Genomic DNA, 27,706 nt, shown 5'->3' on the forward strand with positions numbered 1-27,706 from the left:
AAACACTTGGGCCATCTTCCACTGCTTTCTTAGGTGCATTAACAGGGAGCTGGATCAGAAGTGGAGCAGTGGGACTTGAATTGGTGCCCATATGGGATGCAGGCACTACAGGTGGCGGTTGTACCCGCTACCCCATAGCATAGGCCCTTAATTCTATGTTTTCTAAATTGACAATATTTTCCCTTCTTCCTTTGTTATATAAATGAGCTCCAGATGGACTGTATGCATTGGCCCTTAGGTTGTTTGTTTATTCACTGGGGTGCTGAGACACCCATTTGGCTTTAGCTCAAAAGCCTATTGATGCTAAATTCAGATTTTTACACATCCAATTTTAAAACATAGCCAAAACAAATAGATTTCTACCTCTTCTATGAGTGTATTCATCATCCCTTCATCGTTATAATGAAATACCTGAGGCAGGATAACTTTATAATGAGAAGAGGTTTATTTAACTCACAGTTTTGGAGGCTGGAAGTCCAAACAGCAGGGCACAGGCTCTTGTGAGGGCCCCTCCTTGGTCACCTCATGGTCTTGGCAGTGGTGGGAACATGAGCTCAAGGGAGGGATAGCACATCTCAGACCAGCAAGCCAGAGAGAGACTCAGGAATCGGGCTCAGGCTTCTTTAGCTACACTTTTTTGCAAGAACTCACCCCAGGACATGAGAAATCTCTTCTGAGGCAGTGTCCCCAATAGCCTAAGGACCTCCTATTAGGCACTGCCTCTTATCAGTTTCCACCAGCTCCCAACACTGCCACCCTGGGGACTAAGCACCCAACATGTGAACCTTTTCCCCAAAAGGGAAAAGCATCCAGACACTGGCAGCCTGCTTGGCACACCCCTTTGCTGACCACTAGTAAGGCACTAACACACGGGGGCCTTTGAGGCTCTTTCTCCCAGAGATTCCCAAATCTGCTGCTGAGCGATCTCAGCTGGACCCGTGGGACCCTTCTTCCATCTTCTGAGGAGTTCTTTCCTCTTCCCCTTCTGAACAGCAACCTCTGTGTGCCACAACCCGGGACAGAATCCTACAGTGAGTCTCCCTACCTCCCTCTCCTCCTCACCCCAAATTTAGCAGAATGATCCCTGATCCCCTAAAACCATGTGTGCTACTGCCACCTGGTGGTCTTATTTTCCTTGATCAGCTTCCAAATCCCTGAAACGGCCTATATCCTGTTTTCCGAATAATATCAACTCCCAGTGAAGGAAAATCTAAGCGTGTCATATTTTAGCTTCTTTCCCTCACTTTAAATAAAATAGAATCAGGGGAATAAGAAGCAAATGCCTTGCTTTCCCTTAGAGTTGCTCAGTATTTGGGACATGAAATGTTGATACAGGGTGATTATCAGGGATGCCAAATATTCCAGTTACTACTTCCTGTCCTTCATCCCTTTACAAAAGTCACACTGAGCTTTCAGGCACATTGGTTTCTAAAATGAATCCAGTGTTTTAGTCCATTAGGGCTGGTATGACCAGATCTCACAAACTGGGTGCCTTATGAACAACAGACATTGATTTCTTCCAGTTTCAGAGGCTGGGACGTTCCAGCCTCTTCCAAGTTCAAGGAAGATTTGGTGCTGGTGAGGTTCTGTTTCCTGGCTTATGGAAGCAACTTCTTGCAGTTTCCTCAGAGTGGGAGGCCTCTCTGGGACCTCTTTTATGAGGGCACAGACCTTGTTCATGAGTGCTCCGCCCTCAGAACCCCACCACTCACAAAGGCTCTTCCTTCTAGTACCATCACGTTGGCGAACAGCTTTCAACATAGGAATTTGGGGGAGGGGAGGACACAAACATTCAGACCATAGCATCCACCACACTAGAGAGGTCAAAGTAATAAATTTGCACTTCAGCCTGGAAATTCAGTAGAAAAACCCCCACTGCTCCAGAGCCAGGGAGTCCACATTAGAATGCAAATGAAGAGTTCTTTAGGAAGGAGTCAAACTGTTTGCATCAAACAAAATGAATTGGGTCTTTTAAAAAATGGAAAGTCATGATTCCATTATTTTTTCCTTGGTAACTGTGTGGTTTGTAAGAATAAGAAAATACTTCCATGGTCTGATCATAAACATAATTAGGAAGACACACTGTTTTTGAGGTAGTTTATCCTTAATCAGATGACTCTCCACAGGTTCTGATCCTGATTGGAGCATATTTTCTCTGTCGCATTTATCATCCTCCTCTTGTGTGTTCCCAAGTAACTCAGTCAGTTAGGGAAAGAGGAGAGGAGATACTCTCTTCCATGGCTTTGCCCCCATGTAGCTCCGAAGCTAGTGCAGCATTAGAAGATGAGCTGCTTTTGAGGACATCTTACAAGACATTGTGTGAGACCTTTTTTTTTTTTTTTTTTTTTTTTTTTTTTAAGATTTGCTTATTTATTTGAAAGAATTAACACAGAGAGAAGAGACAGAGAAAGAGAGGTCTTCCATCAGCTAGTTCAATCCCCAGTTGGCCACAATGGCCAGAGCTAGGCTGATCTGAAGCCAGGAGCTTTTTCCAGGTCTCGCACATGGGTGCAGGGTCCCAAGGACTTGAGCCATCTTCTACTGCTTTCCCAGGCCACAGCAGAGAGCTGGATCAGAAGTGGAACAGCTGGAACTAGAGCCGGCATCCATATGGGATGCTGGCACTGCAGGCGGCGGCTCTACCCACTACACCACAGCGCCGGCCTCATTGTCTGAGATCTTGCCTGACACATCTTGTGTTACCCTCTAAGAATGCTTCCTACTGTTGTTCTGTAATTTGCCTGTCTTCACAACCAACATGTTTCCACAGATCCGTCATCCCTCCCCCATGTCCTCACATTCCTCCCTACTCTGTTTAGGTTCCATGATCCATGCAGACCTTTTATTTTATTTTTTTAAAGATTTGTTTTGCTTATTTGAAAGGCAGGTTAACGGGGGTGCGGGGCATGACAGAGAAACATCTTCCATCCACTGGGTCACTCCCCAGATGCCTGCAGCAGCTAGAACGGGAGCCACAAGTTCCATCCATGTCTCCCAAATGGTGACAGAAGCCCAAGTTCTTGGGCTGTCTTCTGCTGCTTCCCCAGGCGCATTGACAGGGAGCTGGATTGAGAGTAGCCAGCGAACCCTGATATGGGATATGGGTGCGGCAAGCAGCAGTTCTACCTGCTATACCACAATGGGGGCTGCACGCTCTGCTTTTCTCTCCTCTGCCCTGCACTCCATGGAAATCCCAAGCCAGACTAAATCTGACTGTTACTGACTTTACTTGAACTTCAGCAGGTCAATGTGGTAGAGAAAGAAAAGTCCAGCATGGAGAGGGTTTTACCTGAACTATTAGATTACAAACAGCAACCTGTGTGCAGTACTGCCTGTTAATTCTGTGTCCCTGTTCAGTCCCCTCCATCACGCTGGGGAGGTCTGTTTCACATCTTCCTTGTCCTCAAATCTCCATATTCTTTTTCCTCATTGCCAGCTGTTAATATTTCTCCTAATTTCATCTGGGAAAATAGCAACTCTTTAAAAAGACCTTCCTACTACTGCTGTCATTAAATGTACCCACTGGTACCCAAAATCCTCTCCCTTCTTTCCTATTACACAGGGTGAGCATGAGGAGTGTGGCAGGCAGCCACTCTGTGGGCAGAGTTCCATCTGGTGTGGCCCAACCAAGGACTTGGCCCCTGTTGTTAGACCTACTCTCTCTCGAAGCATCTTTGTTTTCTTCTTCCTGTGTTCCTTTCTATTCAACGGAAATTGTTGGCCGGCGCCGCGGCTCACTAGGCTAACGCGGCTCACTAGGCTAACCCTCCGCCTTGCGGCGCCGGCACACTAGGTTCTAGTCCCAGTCGGGGCTCCAGATTCTGTCCCGGTTGCCCCTCTTCCAGGCCAGCTCTCTGCTGTGGCCCGGGAGTGCAGTGGAGGATGGCCCAAGTGCTTGGGTCCTGCACCCGCCTTGGAGACCAGGGTAAGCACCTGGCTCCTGCCATCGGATCAGCGCAGTGCGCCGGCCGCAGTGTGACGGCCGCGGCGGCCATTGGAGGGTGAACCAGCTGCAAAAGGAAGACCTTTCTCTCTGTCTCTCTCTCTCACTGTCCACTCTGCTTGTCAAAAAAAAAAAAAAAAAAAAAAAGTTGCTTATTTCCATGTAGGTATGGTTTCATTTGTCCAGTGGGCTAAAGAAATTCTCCTTGAAAAAAAGTTGCCTTTGCCTGCTTTATCAGATTGTTTGCTTCCTTCTCTTTATTGAACTCATTTCAGTAACACTTTTGATTCAGTACCCCCAGTTAATTCACTCATCACAGTCATCATAGATCTGATCAGGTCGCAGTCTTCATCTTGGTCGGCCTCGCATTAGCACTGGACCAGGCAGATCGCTTCCTCTCCCTGTGTCACACTGCACTCTCCTGGGTTTTCCTTCCCTTGCTAAGTCACCCCTTTGCTGGATCATCTTCCTCTTCTCACCTCTAGAGGGTGAAGTGCCCACATCTCAGTTCCCAAACCTCCCCTCTCTCTCTCCCTCCTTCTCTCCCTTCCTTCTCTTTCTCGCTCTTTCCCCTTTTTCTCCTGTTTTAACTTTGTTTTTATGTTATGTATATGTTTAATATTTATGTGTTTTTGTTCATTTGGGAGAGAGAGAAACAGCTGAAAGAGTGCAGTGAGCGAGCTCTCATCTGCTGGTTCATTCTCTGAATGCCCACAGTGGCCCAAGCTGGGCCAGGTCCGAAACCAAGAGCCAGGCTCATAGTCCAGGTCCCCAGCATGTGGGCGGCGAGGACCCAGTTACTTGGGCCAGCACTGCTGCATCCTGAGGTCTGTGTTGGTAGGAAGCTGGACTCAGGAACCCAAGCTAGGAATCCAATCCAGGCAGGCACTCTGATGTGAGGTGTGGTTGTCTTAACCACTAGACTAAAAGTCTGCTCCTCTGTCCATCCTTTTAAGGGAATTTCACTGAAGCTCATGGTTTTCAAGACCAACTTCATGCTGACTTCCAAGTTTGTATTGCCACTCAAACTTCTCTTCTGAACTCTGGAGTCCTGTATTGCCTACTTGATCTGTCCACAGGGATAGCCTGTGGACTTCTCAAAGTTGTTATTCCCTGGAAACAGTCTTTGATGTCTCCTCCAAACCTGCTGCTCCCTAAGTGTTCCTCTCCCAAGGAGATGAAACTGCCAGTTATGTGGTTGCTTGGCCCCCATCGTTTCTCCCCCACCCCCAATTTGGTTCATTCTTGGTTCCCTTCTTTCTTTCCAACAAAAAAACATTAATAGGTAGGTCATTTCTGTCACCTCAGACTTTAAAACATATCCAGAATCCTGCTGCTTCTGAGTTTTTTCTCCTACAGATGTCTTAGACCAAACTCTTCTAACGTGAAGCATTGCAATATTCTCAAAAATACTCCATCGTTTTCCTTGTAGTTCCTTGAAGTTTGCACACGCAGATGGAATGTCACTTCTGAGATGGCAACTAAAGTGTCCGTCACAAAGCCCTCCCTCCAGTGGCCTTCCCTCACAATCGGAATGAAGTCCAGTTCCTGTGACATGGCAGCTGGTCACTCAGTGGGCACAGGTGACTTCCTGCTTTTCTCCCCGGGGGCTTTCCCATCTCCTTGATTTGCCTTGGTTTTTCTTCCCCCAGGGAGTCACAATTTCACTCCTTTACTTTGTTGTGCTCAAAATTCGTCTTTCTCAGAGCCCTTTCCTAACCACCTATGTAAGACAGAAACTCACCCATCCCTGTCATTCTTTATCCTCCACAAAATACAGAAAAGTTGCGTATTGACATTTTGAAGATAGTAGTGTATGTTGCTGGTCTGGTTCCTCAGGAGCTGGGAGCGGGCTGTCTCCCAGTGCTTTTCCCAGTCTATGAAGCACGGAGCTGTATCAGAAGTGGAGCAGCCTGGACACAAACTGGTGCCCATATGGGATGCCTGCATGGCAAGTGGCAGTGTTACCCAATACACCACAACACTGGCCCTTACTACTTATTTTAGTGGACATAATTGTTCCTGTGATTTGACAGGTCAGTTTGTGGGTTTTTTTTCCTTAAATTCTCATTGACAAGTATTTCCTGCCTTTAAAAAATATAAGCACTATTCAGTATCTTCTTTTTGGCATTTATTTTTTCTAAAGGGATTGTTTTCATGTTCTAAAGTAGTTAATCTGAAAATGTTCAGTTTCATGTCGGTAGAAAAGAACAATTTATGATCTTCCTTTGAGGATAAGATGAGCATTAACACTATAAGACACACAGTGAACTTAGGTGAGATTAATGTCACTATTATAATCTGCTTTCCTTGAGAGTATTTACTAAGTGATTTGAACGTGTGGTATAGTAAGTTTAGCAATTTTAATATAATTCAGTTTCTTCTGAATATGTGCTTGTGTAAGTTGACTTTCTTGTCCCTTTTTATTAAACTCCTGTTCATGTCTAGTCCTCAAAAAATGGTCTTTTTTTTTTAAATTGGGAGCATGGCTCCCCTTCACTTATTTTTATTTATGTGAAAGGCTGAAAGACAGTGAGAGGCGAGTAAGAGTGTTGGTCTTCTGTCTGCTGATTCACTCCCCAAATGCCCACAATGGCCTGGGCTGGGCCAGACCTGGTCTCCCATGTGACCCTCACCTGCTGCCCCCAGGGTCTGTATTAGCCAGTAAATAGGAATTGGGAGCAAAACCAGGACTGGAACTTGGGTATTCCCATGAGGAATGTGGGCCTTATTTACTGTGCTGAATGCTTACCCCAAGAAACATTCTTACACATGTGTGACAGTTAGCCAGTTCATTGCCATGCAGCAAAGACAGGTCACTGTTGGAGTGCTTTAACGCAAATTTGCTTACTAGTTCCGCGAGTCGGTTTGCCTGCCCTCGGTTTTATCTTTTTTGAAGCTGTTCATTCCCAATGTGGAGAGCACTGCAGAAAGCAGTAACTATGGAAGAAAGTCTTGTTTACCTTTGGACAGATTAAAGATTTAAGATACCCAGAGGAGCCTCGTGTGGAACCAAGACCAGGCAAATAGTTTTTGAGCTTGACAAAATTCATCCTCGTTTCACTTCATTTTCCCATCTCTCCTGTCTCAAGTCCTCCCCCAAGTATCCATTCCCAGATAGGCTTCGGCTCCAACTCCCCCCCAGATCTGTTCTTATTCCCAGAGTGCCCATGAACGGAAGCCACTGACTTCCTTTCCTTGCCATTTGCTGAAAATTGGCAGTGGTGTTTAGGTGGAAAGGTGTTCGGAAGAAAAGCCGTTTGCCTGAATTCTGTCTGCAAGCTGAGGTGGGCTGGCCCTTCCTGTGAGTGTCCTCATCTTTGACCGCACTTCCGGCTTGACTGTGGGTGAATCCTGTAGGTCTGTGTTGAATAGTTTTAATGTCATTGCCATCTGATGTTGACCAGAAGCCCATCCCTGAAAACACAATACTCAGTAGATTGTTTAAAGGGCACCAGTTCCATTCACTTCTGAAACTCCGGAGGCCTAGTGCCTGGTGGCAAGTGCTTTGGAGTTCCACAGGTCTGGATTCGGAGCCTGGATTCTGCTGCCTACAATTTAGCCAGGTCACGCCGTGCTCAACCCTGTGATGGATGCTAACAGTCTTCCTAATTGTTCTGAGGGTGGAAGGAATAACGCTCGCTGAGTACCTGCATCAGTGAGCATGAGCTCAACTGTTAGTTTTTTGTTGTTATTACTTTGCTTGAGTTAAGCCAAATCTGTAAGGCATCCACAGTCTTGAGCATGCTGCTCTCCCCTCCAGCCGCATGGTGCCTTGCTGCCTGTTGCTGTGCTGGGAGACCAGGACCTCCCACTGAAGGTCAGTCTCGAGCTTACGCAGGCCAGTGCATTTACTGTCAGGATGTCGTCAGGAGAGCTGCTTGGGCCTTTACACAGTGCTCCGTTGTCTGGGCCTCCAGGAGAATTCAGTGTCTGCTGTTACCGCCAGGCGGAGTCTTCCCGCTTCTGAGCGTTTGGTTTATTTTAAGCTTAGGGCCAGTAAATTATATAACTGACCGAGTTTCCCTTTTTGAGTTGGCTGCTAGAAAGCTTAGAGCCAAGTATATGGCTCATTTTTAAGAAATGTATTGATTTGTATGGGATATATTTCAAGCCTCATTTCCGCCTCTAGTTTTTGGTCCCCAAATTCATGACTCCCTTCTTTTTAATTCCTTTTTATTTCATGCTACTAAATATTATTTTTAAATTTATTCTTACAAATTAAATTATTTTTGAAACTAAATGGGAAATGGATTAAGAGCTATAAGTAGATAAAATAATGTTTTAAATAATTTATTATAGCATCTGTATTTGAAGGATGCTTAATTTTTTTAAAGGTTTATTATTTACTTTAAAGGTAGAGCTATAGAGAGGCAGAGAGAGAGAGAGAGAGTTAGATCTTCCATCTGCTGGTTCACTCACCAAATGGCAGCGTCGGCTGGAGCTGCACTGATCCAAAGCCAGGAGTCTGGAGCCTCCTCCAGGTCTCCCATGCGGGTGCAGGGGCCCAAGCACTTGGGCCATCTTCTGCTGCTTCCCCAGGCCATAGCAGAGAGCTGGATCAGAAGTGGAGCAGCCAGGACCTGAACTGGTGCCCATATGGGATGCCAGCCCTGCAGGCGGCGGCTTCACCGGCTGCGCCACAGCCCAGGACCCTAGGTTTTTTAAGAAGATATTTGTGATGTGAATTTTCCAGTAGGTGGAATTTCAGATGTAGCAACAATGGAAAAGGAAAATAATCCAGAGGTAGGAATGTTTTGTAGAAAGACAGGATGATTTGGGGGGAAACTTCTAGAAGGTGAACTTCTGAAAGCGAGATAGTGACTAAGGCTCAGGGTGGAAAACATCTGTTGTATGGTTGGTTGGTTAACTAAGCCATCATGTGCTCCTCCAGGACAGCTTATCACGATACTTTTTATCTGTTGTAGAGGAGACAGGACGGTGTTTAAAGGCTAAAGATTCAGGAGTCAAACTTCTTAAGTAGAAATCCTGACTCCGCCATTGCGTTCGCAATTCACTTCACAGTGCCTTGATTTCTTTTATTTTTTTTTATTTAAAGTGGAGATAAAAGTTTTACTTGGAGCTCCTGAGAATCAAAGGATGATCTGTGTGAAGAGCTGAGAATATTATAGCGACTGGAATTTAGGAATCAGTACATCTACTACTATTCTTCATCTTTGCCACTCATCATTTATATAGGTAGAAATAGGTACAGATATGTCATAGAATTCCACAATCTGTCGGGACTGTTTCAAGGCAAATTCAGAGAAAATACATGTTTCTCCTTCTTAGTGTTTCCAAACAAAGAGAAAAATCAAAATAGCTGCTGGGAAACACTTTATCCTGGTGCCATCATAGATTGGTTCAGGAAATGTGACATTATGAATAATGTGCCTTGCCTTTTTGCACTCAGGGAATGGTGTTCTCTTCCTTATATACATATTGCATTTCCGTACAGTTACAATGAACGCATGGAGTGGTTGAATAGGGGGGCCTGGAAGATTTTACCACATGAATGCCCTTGGCCTTTTCCCTTTGTCTGCTCAGGGCTTCTCCTTCCATCAGCATCTAAGTATGTCCCCCGCATTGGCCACTACGTAGTACCAGGCTTAAAGTTCTAGTAGAGAAAGATTGGGCTAAAAATGTGGAATAACAGGGAGTAGAGGTTTTGTTTTCCGACTCTGCTTGTTCAGAATTTGAGTGAAATGAGATCAATTGAAAGGAAATAAACAGCTACAGAAACTCAGCAAATCAACCCTGTTGGGGACTGGGGGGGTGTGTGCATGTGGAGAAGCAAGCCAGGAAGCTGAGCACCTGGGAGAGGTCCTTCTGATGTTTTCCCTTGTGCTGGAAAGTGGAGGCTGGCTTTCAGGGGCCTTTCGGGAATGAGCGAGGGGGGAGGAAAGAAGGGATTATTGGGAAGTGTCGCTGTGGGTTCTAGGGTTCTTTGAGCTATACAGTTATGTATTTGATTTTACCTGACTAGTTTTGATGCTGCATTGCACTTACTTCAGCGTGACAGCAGTAACGGAACCAGGGTTTATTAGGATTACATAGTGCTTTAGCAGTCTCGAATGCACGGTGTGATGTCTAACTACAACACCTACTACGTTTTAAACTAGCCATGACGACGTGAACACATTGTGTGGTTATTGGTAACTTCACAAGTATGACTTCTTCTCCCCTGCTGGCATTGATGTGGTTGTGTTGTTTACTTCTGCTGCTCTCTGTATAGAGGTAGTGAACAGACAAACGATGGCACTCTTATTACTCAGAAGCAATGCTTCAATGTTGTTCCAAAGACCCAAACCAACAGGGGCCAGCTTGGTGGTGCAGCCAGGTAAGCCACTGCCTGCACTGTCAGCTTCCCTGAGTGCTGTTCAAGTCCTGACCTCTCCACTTCTCATCCAGCTCCCTGCTAATGTGGCTGAGGGGCAGTGAAGGATGGCCTGAGTACTTGGGCCCTTCCCACTTATGTGGGAGACCTGGATGGGGTTCCAGGCTCCTGGCCTCAGCCATGGCAGCTATCTGGGGAGTGAGCCAATGGATGGAACATCTCTCTCAGTATCTGTGACTTGCTGTCTGTCTGTCAGCTCCCTCCCTGGTCATTCTACCTTTCAGGTAGGTAGGTAGGTAGATCTGTCCTCAATCAAACAAATCATAGTATATAAAAAGCAAACCCAATGTGGTGAGAAATAAATGGCAATTTAGAGAAAAAAAGATGATCAGTTCTATAGAATCTGGGATAACATAGTGGGTTTTTACAAAACTTTTAAATTTATTTGAGAGAGACAGAGACAGACACCGTTAGAGTACTTGCCTGCTGGTTCACTCCCCATGTAACGGTGTTGGCCAGGGCTGGGCTGGGACCAAAGCCAGGAGGCCAGAACACAATCCACGTCTCACACATGGGTCGCAGCAATTACTGGAGCCATCCCTGCTCCCTCCCAGGTTCTGCATTAGCAGGAAGCTGGCGACAGGAACTGGAGCCAGGAATCAAAACCGGGCACTCCGAGTTAGGGCATGGACATCTTAACCACTTGGCTAAACACCTCCCTTACTGTGGTGGTTTTTGATGACTAAAAAGTAGAGTTCAGTGGAAGATACAAGGGGCCAGGTAGAGTTTTAGTTCAGGATCCTGAGGAGAGGAATGAGATTAGGACCAAGAATAGAAGCAAATTTGAACATTCATGAGCAGAAAGGTCCATCATTCACTGCTATTGGAGATGGATCTTCAGAAAAGCCTGGAAATATCCAGAAATGGGACTTTGGGAATGTGTATCTTTTACATTGGGTTTCATTTTTCTGTTTTTTTTTTTTTTTTTTTTTTTTTGCATTTATCTCTTTTAATTCCTAAATATCTCCCAGATTCATCCACTTCTCTCCCCTTCCGCCTCCAGCTCCTTAGCTAAGACGTTGTCTTTTACTTGGATAACGCAGCAGCTTCTTAGCTGGTCTCCTGCTTCCTCTCCAGCTGACTGGGATCTAGCCCAGCTCTCCTGCCAGGGTACAGGGCAAATGGTACCCATCCGACCCTACCATGCCTCTTGGCTGTCTGAATGGAGTCCCACTGCTCTGACTATAAAGATAAAGATGCCCTACAGGGTCCTCAGGACTGGTTGATCACCTCCCTCTAACCTCCTCTCTCTCTGTCCTTCAGCTGCTTTAAACACTGCTCTCTTTGGCTCTCTCTTTGGCCCTAAGACCTTTGTAAAGAACTTCCCTTCTGCTGGGAGTGGCTGCTGCACTCCTCTTCCCACCTCATCTCCCCTGTGTTTGGTTAACTCCTCCCCCCAGGCGCCTCAGCTTCCCCAGAGAAGTGTTCTCTGATCCGTGTCATTCCAGAAGATGTATGCGTGCTCGTCATTTTCATAGTATCTCTGCTTCCATTCAGAGAACTTACCAGCCTATAATCACATGTTTATGTGATCCTTGGATTCAAATTCTCTTGCTCCCTGGATTTTCCAGCCCTCTGTAATCAAGGATGTTGGTTATTTTATTTACCCTTTTTATTGCTGGTGTCCAACAGAGACGTGCACGGTGAAAATCAATTGACAGGGACTGTTGACTGCGTGGATGAATACTGGTCCATTTTTCACTTATATTGAGAATAGTGAAGATGGTTTTGGTGCATTTAAGAATGCCAGGCTCTGAATGGTTGCGGCTCAGCAGCATACTAGGCAGGTGGAGCACCGTGGGTCTATGTGCTGCGTGTCTCTGAGGAGAGACACCTCTTTCCTGAAGCCACAGCCACAAGGAGAGCCCTTGGCACATGGGAGGCATCAGCTCTGGCTAGTAACCTCCAGTTCCAGCACACAAGGCTTTGGATACCTGGCTTTAGCCCTCATTTTCAGAGTTTCCTTCACTGAGGAAGCACTTCATCCAGTTTTTTTTAAAAGTATGTATTTATTTGAAAGGCAGAGTTATGGAGAGACTGGGTGAGACAGACGGACACACACACAGAGATTAATCTTCCATCTGATGGTTCACTCTGCAAATGGCCACAATGGACAGGGCTGGGCCAGGCAGAAGCCAGGAGCCAAGAGCTTCATCTGGATCTCCCATATGGATGACAAGGGTCCAAGCACTTGGGCCATCATCCACTGCTTTTCCCAGACTATTAGCAGGGAGCTGGATCTGAAGAGGAGCAGCTGAGACATGAACCAGCACTCTCTGGGATGTCAGTGTTGCAGGTGGTAGCTTTACCTGCTACACCACAGTGCTGGCTCCTATCCAATGTTGAGCATTTGCTGTGAACTTTAACCTTCCTCGCTAATAGTGACGTAGAAAGTGAACAGTAAAGAAACCTTAATTCTCCCACTTCATAAAAACTTATCCAGGAATAAATTTTAGATTTTTTTAAAAAGTATCTGTCATTGGTGTCACATATATTTATCTGTAGTGTTTTAATTGCTTGCCCTTAATATTTACTTCTCCTTGTCACTTTTTGACATTTTACTCTTAATATATCTCATCTTTTTGTTATACAAAATAGCTAATTTAACAATTCATTAGGTTTGCAATTTAGCTACATGATCCCAGCAGTTAGTTTTATTGACTTTATTTGATTTGACTTTAGTAGATTAGATAGACATTTACTGCGGATAAGTACAGAAGCTCAAAAGCTTCAGATTTCTCACTCACCCTGAACTGTTGGCCAGTTTTCTTAGACCACATAGTTGGGGGGTTTCTTTTCCAAGTTCTTAGTGAAGCAACAGGTATTTCCTCAGTGAAAAGCTGGAATGGTGTTGTGGGTCCTCCCAGGTGAGGTGTGAGTGTCGCTGTGGTGGTCTGGGCACAGCACTGTGTCCTGGGCTCCTGACCCTTCCCTTCCACTCTTGAGCAGTTCTTGGCGCTCCCATGCCCCTACCTCCTCTGCAGTTTTGGAGTCTGTCAATTAATTATTCATTCCAGAAACACTTTGAGGTGCTTTTAAAATACAGAGTTAGCTTCTAAAACTGAGGTCAAAGTAAACGTGACTTAATAGCACGGAAGTTTCCTTCTCCTTCATGCTGTGGTCCCAGTGGAGGTGAGTACCCTGGTAGGAACTGGGGGGCAGCTCCTGGTCCCAGGGACTCCGGTGTTTCCCATCTTGTGGCTTCATTCTCTTGAATGTGCAGCTTTCTTTGCGTGGACAGTGGTTGATGCAGCACTCAGCGGGGTACTTCCAGGCCAAGCAGAACTAGGAAAAGCAGAAGGGGCAGGCACACTCCTTTCCCACTCAAGGATATGATGTGAGTGTTGCTATGTGACATTTCAGCTTTGTCACTTGACCGCAGTTAACCTGGCTACCCAGTTTGCAAGGGAGGCTGGGATATTTGTCCCAGTGCAACAGCCATACATTCATATCTATTACTAAAGAGAAAGTAAAGAGTGGGTCACAAGATGACAACTGCAAGTCTTTGTTTTTTTATTTTTAAGATTTATTTATTTTACTTGAAAGTCACAGTTACACACATGGCGGAGGGGAAGGAGAGGGAAGCAGAGAGAGAGGTCTTCCATCCATTGGTTCACTCCCCAATTGGCCGCAACGGCCGGACCTGAGCCCATCCGAAGCCAGGAGCTTCTTCCAAGTCTCCCACATGGGTGCAGGGGCCCAAGGACCTGGACCATCTTCTACTGCTTTCCCAGGCCGTAGCAGAGAGCTGGATCAGAAGTGGAGCAGCCGGGTCTCGAACCAGCACCCGTATGGGATGCCGGCACTGCAGGCAGCAGCTTTACCCACTACGCCGTAGTGCCAGCCCCTGTTGTTTTTCTATATGTCAGTTACTATGCTAAGTGCTAGGGATGCAGAGATGAAGTAGGGCTGGCTTTGGGGAAGAACTCAGCTGAGTTCAGAGTCTTTGTGTGTATCCTGGGTGTCTGAATAGAAGCATGAATATTTCATCTGTGTACATTCTTCTTGTACATTCTAAATAATTATTTTTTGTGCGAACCTCTGTGCCTTTGCATTCACTGCCCCATTGCCTAGGGCTCTCTCTTCCCCCATTTTCCACTGAATGCAATTTTACTCATCCTGGAAAGGCCAGCCCAAGTGCCCCTATTTCTGTGAAACCTGTAGTGTCCTTCCAGGGATAGTTGGGAGATGTTTCCTGGTATTCCCATTTGCACATAAACACAGTGTCATCTTGCCTCTGTTATAAGTGCCTAGACTCATACATGACTGAACTGTACTCAGTTCATTTCCCTAGCACCTTAGCACAGTGATGAGCAAATGGAAGGTGCTCTGTAGATGTTTGCCAAATCAAATTAGCTACTGCTTGGCATTCTTTCATGGATTCTTGAATGGGTGGGTGGAATCTCTGATGAACAGGGAAATCTCTCTCATTATGTATAAAAATATCATAGCCAATAAAAAGGTGAATTGCAACTCAAATTCAGCATCATAGAAGAGATCATTTCCCCAGTGTTTTCATCCTGTTCTAACTTTATTTTTAGTCTTTATTTCTCTTCAGTTACTCTGTTAAATGTGTAGTGATTGAGGTGAGGAAGGGGCCTTAAAATTTGAATTTGAATTATATGTTCTGTTATATTACTTATATTCCTCACCAAGGTCTCTTTAAAAAGTCAAATTGAAATTCTACCTAATAGAAATATATCTTGTATGGTCCAGAAAATGTTGAGTTTTTTCTAAACTCACTTCAGAATCCAACCTGTAGCATAATCCAGAAATTCCCTTTTACTCTGGGTTTCTAATTTAATCATAAAAATATCTTTCTGTCAATTTGTAGTCTATTTCCTTTTAGTCTTTCAGGTATATAGAGGATTAATTAGCATATGATGAAGACATAGAATTTTCATAGACTTTGAATCTCATAAATTATGAGGTCTTACGCTGTTGCTTATTATTATTATTTTTTGACAGGCAGAGTGGACAGTGAGAGAGAGACAGAGGGAAAGGTCTTCCTTTACCGTTGGTTCACCCTCCAATGGCTGCTGCAGCCACCACGCTGTGGCCAGCACACCGTACTGATCCGAAGCCAGGAGCCAGTTGCTTCCCCTGGTTTCCCATGGGGTGCAGGGCCCAAGTACTTGGGCCATCCTCCACTGCACTTCTGGGCCACAGCAGAGAGCTGGACTGGAAGAGGGGCAACCGGGACAGAATCTGGCTCCCCGACCGGGACTAGGACCCAGTGTGCCGGCACCACAGGCAGAGGATTAGCCTAGTGAGCCACGGCACCGGTCACGCTGTTGCTTATTTTAATGATAGACAAAACATATAAACAAGTTCTGCCTGTTACTTATTGGTTAAATGAGAAGACTGTGCTAACACAAGAATTGTTTTCTGTCCTAATGGACTCTTAGGTTAATAATAATTACTATTATTATAATTACATTGTTCTGTTGAATTATAGGTTTTAAGAAAACATTGGTGAAGTGTTGAGAATGAATAGATTTCCATTTTCCATGGGCCTGAAGAGCATAATGATGGTTCTGATCCGTAATATGAAATAATTAATGTGCCTCCTTCAGTGGCAACAATCTAGAGAGTGGCTTGGGTGTGCCTGGAGTGGATTAGGATCAATAACTGTGGCTCACTGAATCATTGCTTATTCGAATGGTTGATATCATACAAATGAATAGCTGAATCCCCAAGTGCGTTCATCATTTCTCTCTCTTGGGTGTGACATGCACAAGGCTGTTTAGCGAGAGTGTCAGGACCAGCTCAGTCTCTGAAAACTGTGTCTTTAGGGAAGGCTGTACGTCATAGCTCACAGGGAGTATTAACTTGGCAGCTCTGGCTTGAAAGGTAGCCTTATTTAGTTTCTTGTGTCTAAATCATAGGTGATACGGTCTCTTATTAATTAATTATGTCTGCTTGGTGTGCCTGCCAGGGTTATGTTTATGTAGCCTGCTTTAATGTAGAAAATGAATATTTGGCAGTGAGCACAAGAAACCCCGCAGCCGCAGTGGTGGCTGAGTCAGGTCCCGAGGCCACTCCAGGGATGCCTCCTGTAGTCCCTGTGAAACGCGTGCTGCAGGACAAAGCCTCTGACAGTCTGGACGGTGCTTCTGTGGTCCTAGGAATCCACAGTGGATTCAAGTCTAGACTCCGCAGTTTTTCAGGGGAAGGGGAGGAGGGAGAAACAGCAAATCAGCTCTGCCCAAAGGGTTTCCAGAGGCATCATTGAATCCTGGATGCTGTTGCCAGTCTGTGCCTTGCAAGGGAGGCAGGCAGAGCCGAGCAGCAGCGGGAGCAGCGGCGTTCACGGGAAGCAGTCACATAAACAGCAGCAGGAGTAGGCGAAATGCAAGACTGTCTGATGTTTGACAATCTCCCTGGTTGAGAATGGCTCCTGTAAAAACGTTGCCAAGGAATCCTGACGAATTGGACAGTCCTCACTGGGTGTTAGCAGTAGTTACTTCAGGAGAATAAATGCTGCTTTCAGTAGATTCTTGCCAAGAGGCAACCCCCCTGAAGAAGAGGAGCTCAAATTACCTGGAAACAAAGACCCACAGGGGGGACCAAAGTTTTGGCATGCCCACAGGAATGGTGGTGTGGGTAGAAACTACCTAGGAGGCAGAAGCTAAGTGTTGATTTGCCCATGCCTCGTACCTGGGAGTGGAAGGTGGGAAGAAATGGACAGTGGCCGTGACGAGAAGACGAGGCACAGTGCAGCTCGGTGAGGCCACGCGCTGACTGCCTTCTGCCCCCTCTTCATGCAGTGCTGCGGGCTGGTACATCGCCGGCGAGTACGGGTGTCCTATGTAAGTTTCTGTTGCTATACATTGGCGACCGGGAGCTGAAAATCCTGTTCGTGTCTGCCTGATGCATGTCGCCTCTATCAGATGCTTTTTAATCCCTGTGCTGAACCAACCAGACAGGCAGTCATTGCTACCACATGTTTTCCAGGCACCTGAGGTCTGGGAGCTCCGGAGATGTCTGTGGAGATGTTTTTCTCTATCTTGTGTGCCCTGTTACTTTGATAAGGCTGGAAATAACTTGCAGGGGGGATTGAAGGGGGAAGTCTGTTGTCTCAGATCTGGATCAGGTCAAACCAGTTGATAGCCTCCTTTGCCTGGAGTAGCCCTGATTGCATGTTTTAATTATGGCATTGGGAAAAATCTTTCCTATGGAGAAATACCGTGGGGTTTGTCAAATGAAAGATAGCCACAGAGGCTAATGTTGAATCCTGTTTTCAACAGCTTCAGAAAAATAGTAGATGATAATCATTCGATGGATGACACAGCTGTTGCAGTAACGCCAGCATTCACAACAGCTTTATCGTCTTGTGACTGCTTCACTGAAATAACCCTAATTTCATGGACCTGCTATGTTTGTGCAAAATGGCTGTCTTAATGTTAAATTCTATAAGGCAAGCTCACATAGATACTGAAGTATCGCTCCTTGAAATGATAGGATGCTAATTGAAATATGCTGTGCAGTATGCTAGCCGCTGAGCTCTGAGGAAGCACTTGCTTTATTTTCATACTCCGCGTGCGTGCAGCCACTTTATTTTCAGGGAGTGATGTGGAGGAGAACCGGAGGTTTGTGCAGGCTAGCCAAACTGCAGTGCTGAATAGCTTAGTACTGGTTTGAGATTTCTGGCTGCAAAACAAACAGAACAATGACAAAGAAAGCCAATCAGTACTTAAGGGTATAATGTGAAGAAGCCTTTGACCTTGGCAAATTAGCCAGCATAAGAGAGATAGGTGAGTCTTCCAGGACAAGCAAGGTCAAAATCTGATATGATCTGAAAGACAAAGTTGGAAACTTGGGGGTGAGAACGTGGGGGAGGGATAACTAACCTTCTACCAAATCCTAAAGTTAATAGTCAATTTTATTAAATAAGCAAAAGCCCCTCTAATCTCAAGCTTTCTGTACCCATGATACATTGGGTGCCATTCCCCCTTTGAATGCAACAGTTGACAGCAGTCAGTGTGGTAGTGAGGAGCCAGGTAAGGCTCTTAAAGATGACATCTGCAGGGACAGATGGGGTTTTTCCAATGAAAAATGAATTGCTTTTTAATAAGATTTGGGAATAATTGCTATAAACTTTTTAGAGTATGGAATTATCCACATAAATAAACCTTTAGTTAAGAATAAAGGTCACTTAAAATTAGAAATTCATATTTTTATAGAATAATGAAGACTGAACTGTATATTTCTGTTTGTTTATTCTCATATGGGGAATCAGAAGAAATCTCTGGTTATATATGCCTACTGAATGTAGGAATTCTGAAACAAGGTCTCAAGCAAGGCAACACGTTTTTGTCCTTTTCCTTACACTGAACATGTCTATAGGTAGAAAAAGAGATAATATAATCTGTGTTTTGGGAAGTCTTGATTGAAGAACATGGAGATTTTGTTCATCTGCTAATTCTTAAACTTTTTTAAGAATTGTAGTTTGGTTAAGGAAATGCAAAGTATATAACACAGTATATTTTAAATCTAAGATAAGTCCGTATATCTTGGTCACTAGAGATCAATTTTCCTTTATCGCTTGGAAACCCTCACCTGTAACAGACCTGCTGCTGTTTAACCTCTCTTCTTTGGCACTTTAATCTATGATCTGCAGTTTTCTTTATACAAGGCCCACTCACAGGTATAGGGGTGTCAAATCTGAAACACATTCATTTCCTTGGAGGAAAAAAACTCATTGCACCTGTGTGTGTGTGTGTGTCCATAAGATCACTAATATGCCTGCAAAATAAATGACAGTGGGCAAGCTGCTCACAGAATACCAAGGATGACACCAAAGCATAGGGCAGCTTAACCCCACTTCCCACGCCTGGCCATGTACTACCAGTGGTTGAGTCATGTCACAGGTGGACTGTCCTGGTGACCTTTCTTGAAACTGTTGCCAATTTGGGGAAATGATGAATCAGATCATACCAGTACTAAAGTCCAACATTTATATACATACATAGGTATCTAGTAGATATAGTTATATTCAAGACATATGTATTAGATGTAATCTGTAAATCAGTTGACATATATGTATGTATATCCAAGTCTTACACTAATCCTTAAGCCTTTTTTCTTTTTAGTAAGTATGACAGCTTTCTGAAGGTTTCCTCCTACTCTAACATTGTCTCTAAGAAAGAATATGAAAGTTATGTGGGCTTCAAAGAAAGTTATAGGCACATGCCATAATTCTTACTTCTCACCTCTCATAGCTGTTGCTTTTATTAGCCTTCCTCCCCTCACTGTTTAATGTTGCCTTCACATTCAAAAATTGTTCTGTGAGCAGCAGGCCCTTGCTGTAGGCTGGAGCTCTTGTCTTTCTCCATAAGATTCAGTGCATAAGCCTCTGCTTTTGACATCATTTCTTTTGAAGTTCTGGTCTTCATTATTTTGTTTACGCCTAGCAATCATTCTTTTAGAACCCAGCTTTATGTCTCAGAATTAATTCCTGTGTTTACCCAAAATGTCTATTTTATTAAATGGCATTAAAATCTGTCAGCTGAATAAATACTTTTCAACTTAAAAGGATATATAAACAAGGTAAGCTCTGTGCGCATTCCTCCAAACCACTTCTGAAATATTGACGTTGGTATGCTTCGCGAACAGAGATTGAGACTTTCTGTGCGAGTGGATTATGTCACAGTTGTACGTGCAGAAAAGCGGGTGTGGAGATGGTGGGGGTTGAGCCAAGGAATCTTCTCCAAGTGAACAAGCCTGTGTTAGCACCCATATCAAGAAGTCAGACCTTGTGTGGCTCGCTTGGTTAATCCTCCGCCTGCAGCACCGGCATCCCATATGGGCGCCGGGTTCTAGTCCCGGTGGCTCCTCTTCCAGTCCAGCTCTCTGCTGTGGCCTGGGAGTGCAGTGGAGGATGGCCCAAGTGCTTGGGCGCCTGCACCCGCATGGGAGACCAGGAAGAAGCACCTGGCTCCTGGCTTCGGATCAGCATGGTGCGCTGGTTGCAGCGGCCATTGAGGGGTGAACCAACGGCAAAGGAAGACCTTTCTCTCTGTCTCTATCTCTCACTGTCCACTCTGCCTGTCAAAAAAAAAGTAATTATGGGGCCATCACTGTGGCATGGCAGGTAAAGCTGTCACCTTTGGTGCTGGCATCCCATATAGTACTGGTTCAAGTCTTGTCTGCTCCACTTCCGATCCCGCTCCCTGCTAATGTGCCTGGGAAAGCAGTGGAAGATGGCCCAAGTCCTTGGACTCCTGCACCTACGTGAGAGACCTGGAAGAGGCTTCTGGCTCCTGGCTTTAAATTGGCTCAGTTTGGCCATTGCAGCCATCTGGGGGAGTGAACCAGAAAATGGAAGACCCCTCTTTCTCTCTGCCTCTGCCTCTGTGTAGCTCTGTCTTTCAAATAAATATTTTTTAAAAATGTAGTTATAACTGTGGTTTGCTCATTCTCATGGCTGCATAGTATTCCATTATGTGATTATGCCATGGTGTCATTATGTATTCTGATGAGCATTCAGCTTCTAGTTTAGGGCTATCAAGTGCTGTCTTAAATCTTTGTGTCATGCCCTATTGTGAATGTTTATGTTGAAGATATATCTAGGAACTGAACTGCCAAGTCCCAAGGTATACATTAATTCAGGTTAAACAGAGACTGGTAAAAACTTTCTGAAGCATGTAATCCATTTGAACTCCCACGCACAGTGCCTCATTTACATTTGGTGTTTACATTTTAGCCAGGCAGGCCAGTAAACAGAAGCATCCCATTATAGCTTCGCTTTGTATTTCTCTGGTGACAGTAAAGCCAAGCAAGTTTTCCTATATTTTTCGACCTTTCGGATGCAAAGTACCTGTTAGGTCTCTTTTTCTTCTTTCTCCTCTTCCTCGCCCCCTTCTCCTCCTCCTCCTCTTCTTCTAAAAATGATTTACTTATTTACTTGAAAAGCTGAGTGAGTGAGTGAGTGAGAGTGTGTGTGTGTGTGTGTGTGTGTGTGTGTGAGAAAGTCTTCCATTTGCTGGTTTATTCCTCCAAATGCTGCATTGGCTAGGGATGGGCCAGGCTGAAGCCAGAAGCTGGGAGCTTCATCTGGGTCTCCCACGTGGGTTTGGGGCCCAAGGACTTGGGCCATCCTCCACTGTTATCCCGGGTACATTAGCAGGGAGCTGCATGGGAAATGAAGCAGCCTGGACTCAAACTGGGGCCCATGTGGGATGCGGGCACTGTAGTGCCTTTACCTGCTAAGCCACAGCGCTGGGCTGCCGCCACCTTTTTTTTTCTCCAGAATTCTTGTTTCTGTTATCTACCTTTTGAGCATTTTTGTTCAAAAAGAAGTGAGAAAGGGAAAAGCAGCTGGTGATTAGCATAATAAAATGACCAAAGGCAGTGATATGTTTAGGGAGAGAACTAGAATGTGGAATCAGACTTAACCTGGAGTTGAAGCTATGTGTTATTGATTGTGTGATAGTGAGGAGTTCCTTCTCTTCATGAGTCTCAAATTTCATATTTACAATGAAGATGATAGTAAAACTTCAAAAGTTTGAGTTAAACTGAAATAATGTTTGTTAACACCTATGTATTGCCTGGAACACAGTTGTTCAACATCAGCAGGTGCTGTGGTCAGAGAGGAAGTACGTTATAGAGAAGAGCCAGGATGGATGGGAAGAAGACGGGTGATCATTGCTCTTTGCTTGATAGCTACCCACATTAGTTAATTAACACGAATGCTCTTAAAAGGCCTTGATAAACGAGTTACGTGGTGAATAGTGAGTGACCTAGTCCATATACCTAGACCTTCCAGGGTCTGCACCAGCAGGAAGTTGGACAACGAGCCAGAGCCAGGTATTTAGGCACCCCAGTATGTGACATGGATACCCTAACTAGAATCATAACAAGTTTTTCATGAAAAATTTTTGAAGCTTCCTCATATTAATAATTTCTTACAAGATCACACTTTCCTTAGTGTATGATCACTTTTGTAATTTTGGAACATTTAAATACAGTGAGCATTTAAGTGATGCTAGTTTTGTATATGTGATATACAATAAATAAATCACTACTCAAGTAAAAAAAATTTTTTAAAGATTTATTTATTTATTTGAAAGTCAGTTATACAGAGAGAGAAGGAAAGGCAGAGAAAGAGAAGTGTCTTCCATCCACTGATTCCCTCCCCAATTGGCTGCAGATGAGCCCATCTGAAGCCAGAAGCTTCTTCTAGGTCTCTCTCGTGGGTGCAGGACCCAAGGACTTGGCTCATCTTCTACTGCTTTCCAAGGCCATAGCAGAGAGCTGGATCAGAAGTGGAGCAGCTGTGATACAAACCAGTGCCCATATGGGGTGCCAGCACTGCAGGCGGTAGCTTTACCAGCTAAGCCACAGCACACACAGAGCCAGCCCCACAAGTAAAATTCTTAGTGCTATGACTGACAGATGGACATTTACATAGTCTTTCAGGTTTTACAAAATGCCTTCATGCCCATCATTCAAGGCAAGCTTTTGGAGTAAGCAGGACAGGTAATGATGCTACCATTTAATAGGTGAGAAAATTTCAAATTAGCAATGTAAACTATATTGACCAAGGTCACAGAGACTGACAGTGGTCAAGCTGACATTCAAGTTGAATTTATTCTTTTAAAAAATATGTATTTATTTCTTCATTTATTTAAGAGAGTGAGCGAGAGCGAGCTTCCTCACTGGGGATCATTCCTCAAATGCCTGCAACTGAAAACTCAATCTGGGTGTCCCACACAGGTGGCAGAGACCAGCTACTTCAACCAATGCTGCTACCTCCCAGGGCTTGTAGAGTCAGGAGCTGGAGCCAGGAATTGAACCCAGGTTACAGGCATCCTAGTGGGTGTGTTAACCACTGGGCCAAATGCTCCACCCTGAAACTTACTGCATATACAATCTTTTGTTCTTCTTGTCTGTAATAATTTCTAAGTTTAAATAATAAGAATGCAGTTAAATATAGATAAAATTCTGTACCGCTTCTGGTATAAAGATTGTCACTGATCTTGAAGTATTGAAGTACTAATAGAGATTTCTGATTAGTAGAATTCTAGATAATATTTTTGAAATATTGGCCGGCGCCTTAGCTCAATAGGCTAATCCTCCGCCTGCGGCGCCGGCCCACCGGGTTCTAGTCCTGGTCGGGGCGCTGGATTCTGTCCCGGTCGCTCCTCTTCCAGTCCAGCTCTCTGCTGTGGCCCAGGAGTGCAGTGGAGGATGGCCCAAGTCCTTGGGTCCTGCACCTGCATGGGAGACCAGGAAAAGCACCTGGCTCCTGGCTTTGGATCAACGCGGTGCGCTGGCTGCAGTGCGCCAGCCGCGGCAGCCATTTCGGGAGTAAACCAACAGAAAAGGAAGACCTTTCTCTGTCTCTCTCTCTCACTGTCCATTCTGCCTGTCAAAAAAAAAAAAAAAAAAAAAAAGAAATATAGTTTTTCACTCACTTTTTCCCCCAAATGACCAGAATCGTCTGATTAATTTTAATCAGTGTAGACTATTTACTTTTTATATATTTTCTTAAAAATATTTCCTAGTAAATGACTTTTTTGAAAAGCTTTTGGTGGGGTGGACCATATCGAGTGCCTAAGATCAAGTCCTGCCTCTGCTTCCTATCAGCTTTTTGCGAATCCACTCAGGAAGACTGGATGATGGTCCACGTTCCCAGACAGACACATACAATACATAAATCACTTGGAGCTTTGCCAGCTTTATCTTAAGATGTTCTTTAAAGACAATATTTGGCTTTTAAGTCATTTAAAGTCAAGTTGAAATATGTATTTTGGCAAGATATTGCCGAATTTTCAGACTTGAGACCACGTGTGTTTATTACTATTACTTGTTTTATTTGAAAGGCAAAGTTACAGAAACAGAGGGAGAGACAGAGAGATCTTTCATCTACTGATTATACCCCAGATGGCTACATTGGTTGGAGCTGGGCCAGACCAAAGCCAGGAGCCCAGAACCTCTCCTAGGTCTCCTACATGAGTGCAGGGGCCCAAGCATACGCCATTGCTTTCCCAGGCGCGTTAGCAGGGAGCTAGATCGGAAGCAGAGCAGCTGGGACTCAAACCGGTGCCCCTGTGAGATGTGGCATTATAGGAGTTGGCAGCTTACTCCACTATGCGACAGCACTGCCCCCCTCCCCTACTGCCCATATGTGTTTTTTTAATAGCTTTTAACTCTGGCCATGTTAAAAATCCTTAATTTGGGGGTGGGCATTTGGCCTAGCAGTTAGACTTAGTGAAGATACCCCCATCCCATATCAGAATGCCTGGGGTTGAAGCCTGGTTCTGCTCCCGATTCCAGCTTCCTGCTTATGTGGATCCTGGGAGGCAGTAGGTGATGTCTTGAGTAGTGGGGCCCCTGATACTCCTAGGTGAGACCTGGATTGAGCTCCTGGCCCCTACTCTCTGCTGGCCTTGCAGTGACCCTTGTAGGCATTGGAGGAGTGAGCCAGTGGATGGGGGAGCACTGTTTCTTATCTCTCTCTCTCAAATAAAGATGTCCTAAAATCCTTAAGGTAACCTTTCATATATCTGAAGTACCATATAAATCCCTAAAAACAGGTCTGGTTTTTAAACTTGTGGTCATCTCTAAGATGTGAAAACGTCCTCAGGACATAAGTCTTGGGGCCGGCACTGTGGCATAGCAGGTGAAGGTGCTGTCTGCAGTGCCAGTGTACCAGATGGGTGCCAGTTCAAGACCTGGCTGCTCCACTTCCGATCCAGCTCTCTTCTATGGCCTGAGAAAGCAGTGTAGGATGGTCCAAGTGCTTGGGCCCCTGCACCCACGTGGGAGACTGGAAAGAAGCTCCTGGCTTTGGGTTGGCCCAGCTCTGACCATTGTGGCCATTTGGGGAGTGAACCAGCAGGTGGAAGATCTCTCTCTCTGCCTCTGCCTCTCTGTAACTCTGCCTTTCAAATAAATAAATAATAAAAATAAAAAGACATAAGCCTATGTAAGACCTTCACATCTCAACTGCAGAAATGTCAAACCTGAGTAGATAGTCTGCAATAAAATGCTACTTAATAACTTAATTTTTCAGAGCTTTAAATTTTGCTTTAATTATAAACGTGCCTACGTAATGGCATTTTATTAATAGAAAATGAGATAGATGAACCTTCGTATAAATATTGAGTACAAAGAGTATTGAGGAGTGGAAATTCACAGCTTATAGCCTCTAGGCATGTGGAGAGTGAACTCTGAGGGGCACAAGACCCTCCTGTTGCCTTAGAACCCCTTCAGTGCATCCCCAGTTATCTCTCTTTGCCTTCTTTTCCTGCTGGACAGGAAGTGGAGTCTCAATAACAATAGGCTCTGAAGCGGGGCTTGGACTATGCACATTGGAAAACCTGGGACACGCCACGCTTACTCTGTGCCTCTATTTATTTCACATTCTGTGAAATGAGCAGTACTGATAGAATCTTAATCATGGGTTTTTAGTGAATCTCACATGTGTTAAACTGTGACAACATTTGGCATGTACTAAGTGCTCAATTAAATGTAGGTTATTTTTATTGTATTCTCACTGTCATCTAAAAGCACTACTTCTCTGCTGAAAAACAGCAAGCACTTGTGTAAGGATGATTGTTTTAGAGACAACTTCTGTAAAATGTTTTGAATCTTGTGTAAGGCTACAGAAGTTGTCTTTCTGCTCATTCTTGAAGCAATTACCGAGCACCTTCTCTTCGCCCAGGGCTATTCTGAATGTGAGAAATATGGAGAGTAATTGGGCCTCAAATCTCTGTCCTCAGAAAAGCCTAATGTAGTGCTGCAGATTATATGAGTTTATTGAACATTAAACTGTTTGACATAGCAGGATTATCTAATGATAAGAGAAAATAAATGGTATATCACCCATAGTGGCTAGTGTCATGTAGGCTTTAAAAAGACAAGATTAGATTTGTATACAAAGACGTAAAAAGATGCCTGAATTCTGAGAATATGTTATAAAAAATTAAGGTAGAAATCAGTGGTCACATTTCCTCTACATGTATTTATATTGCTGTTTGCGTAAGAGGCCTAGAAGGCTATTCCTGTGGACACAGCTCACAGAAATGGAATTATGGAGGCATAGGTGGGGTTTTAACTTTTGCATCATTAGGCATTTTATAATAAATATGTCTTATTTTTGTAATAGTATTTAAAATGATAAATGCCTTAAAATTCATTTATCTTTCACCTTTTTTTCCAGAAAGACTTATATATATTTTACATATACTAGTTCATTAGAAAACACAGTATTTGAAATGCATTGAATGAAAAGAGTCAAGAAACTGGGACATCAGTAGATTGAGAAATTGTGAGATGTAGTCAAAGTACTTTGGAATAAATAAGCACAGCCTCTGGAGCTTCAGGTCTGACCTTCAGGGTGCGTCTGTGTTGAGGTGCCCACCTGTGGATCAAGGTCAAGTCCTTTGCTTTTGATGCTAAGGGCCTCTTCAGTGAAGGGCGATGAATCCTGTTAGATTTACTTACACCCTAGTGCGCCTTTGTCATGAGCACATTTTCTAAATAAATGAAGATCAGAAAGAGTGTGGGCGATCTAAGCAGCTGAATGTGTCTGACCTTAAGAGGTATTTCTGTTCATTTACGCCAACCTACTGAGGCGGTCAAGCTACATACCAGTCAAAATAGCCAGGCAGTCACATAGCCAGATCTGTTCCCCACAGGCCCTTGCCCATGTCTTAAAACTTTTTCCTTCCTTCCTCTGACACCACGTCCTTCTGTTTCCATGGTTCTCTTCCTGTTCCTTCCTGTCTACACTTGAGATCTTAATTTTCCTGTGTCTACTGGAACTCCTTCAAGTAGTCATGAGCCTGTCCTTAACTCTCGTGAAGCTGGTGAATACCAATCAATGTCTGAGGACTGCTGGGAAGGAAAACCTGAAAATAGCTGCAGGCACATCACTGAAGTGCTGATGGCGCCTAAGCCTGGATGCCTGGCCCAACCTTCTTTCATAGAAGTTTCCAAAAGCTTCCAGAGATGCCTACTGGGAGACTCCACAGGTACTGCTAACACAGCCTATGCAAGACTGGGCTCATCCTCGTGGGCCTGTTCCTCCCCATATTCGCTGTCTCCTCCACTCTCCCACCAATACCTGTACTCCCACCATGCCAGTCAGATAAAGTATCTTTGTTCTCCCAGTGGTCCAAGCCAGACGTGGTCATCGTCCCTCCCCCTTGACTGCAGGTCTAATCCATCATCATGTTCAGTCACTTCTGCTGCCTTGAGAGCTAGGGAACCTGTTCTCTTTTTCTCAGTCCTAATACAGACCCTAGTTGTTTTCCTCCCAAATTACCATGCCAGCCCCCAGGTGAGTGTCCCCATCTTATTCTTAATAATGCTCTAACCATCTTGCCACGTGGTAGCTGCCATTGTGATTCTTT

The 27,706-nt window shown here is 44.6% G+C and overlaps 1 protein-coding gene across 12 annotated transcripts in view; it reads left to right on the top strand.

Annotated features, from left to right (window-relative positions):
* CACNB2 (calcium voltage-gated channel auxiliary subunit beta 2) overlaps positions 1-27,706 on the top strand; it is a 510,382-nt gene that overhangs the window by 231,079 nt on the left and 251,597 nt on the right. The window contains exon 1 of one of the 12 annotated variants that reach the window (XM_070054892.1): positions 4,588-5,526. Coding sequence is in view for 1 of the 2 variants with exons in the window: in XM_051820347.2 (XP_051676307.1) it covers positions 17,105-17,152 (48 nt within the window). In the remaining variant the exon portion in view is untranslated. 12 annotated transcript variants of the gene reach the window in all.

Source organism: Oryctolagus cuniculus, chromosome 13 (assembly GCF_964237555.1).
Source record: "Oryctolagus cuniculus chromosome 13, mOryCun1.1, whole genome shotgun sequence".
Lineage (NCBI taxonomy): Eukaryota > Metazoa > Chordata > Mammalia > Lagomorpha > Leporidae > Oryctolagus > Oryctolagus cuniculus.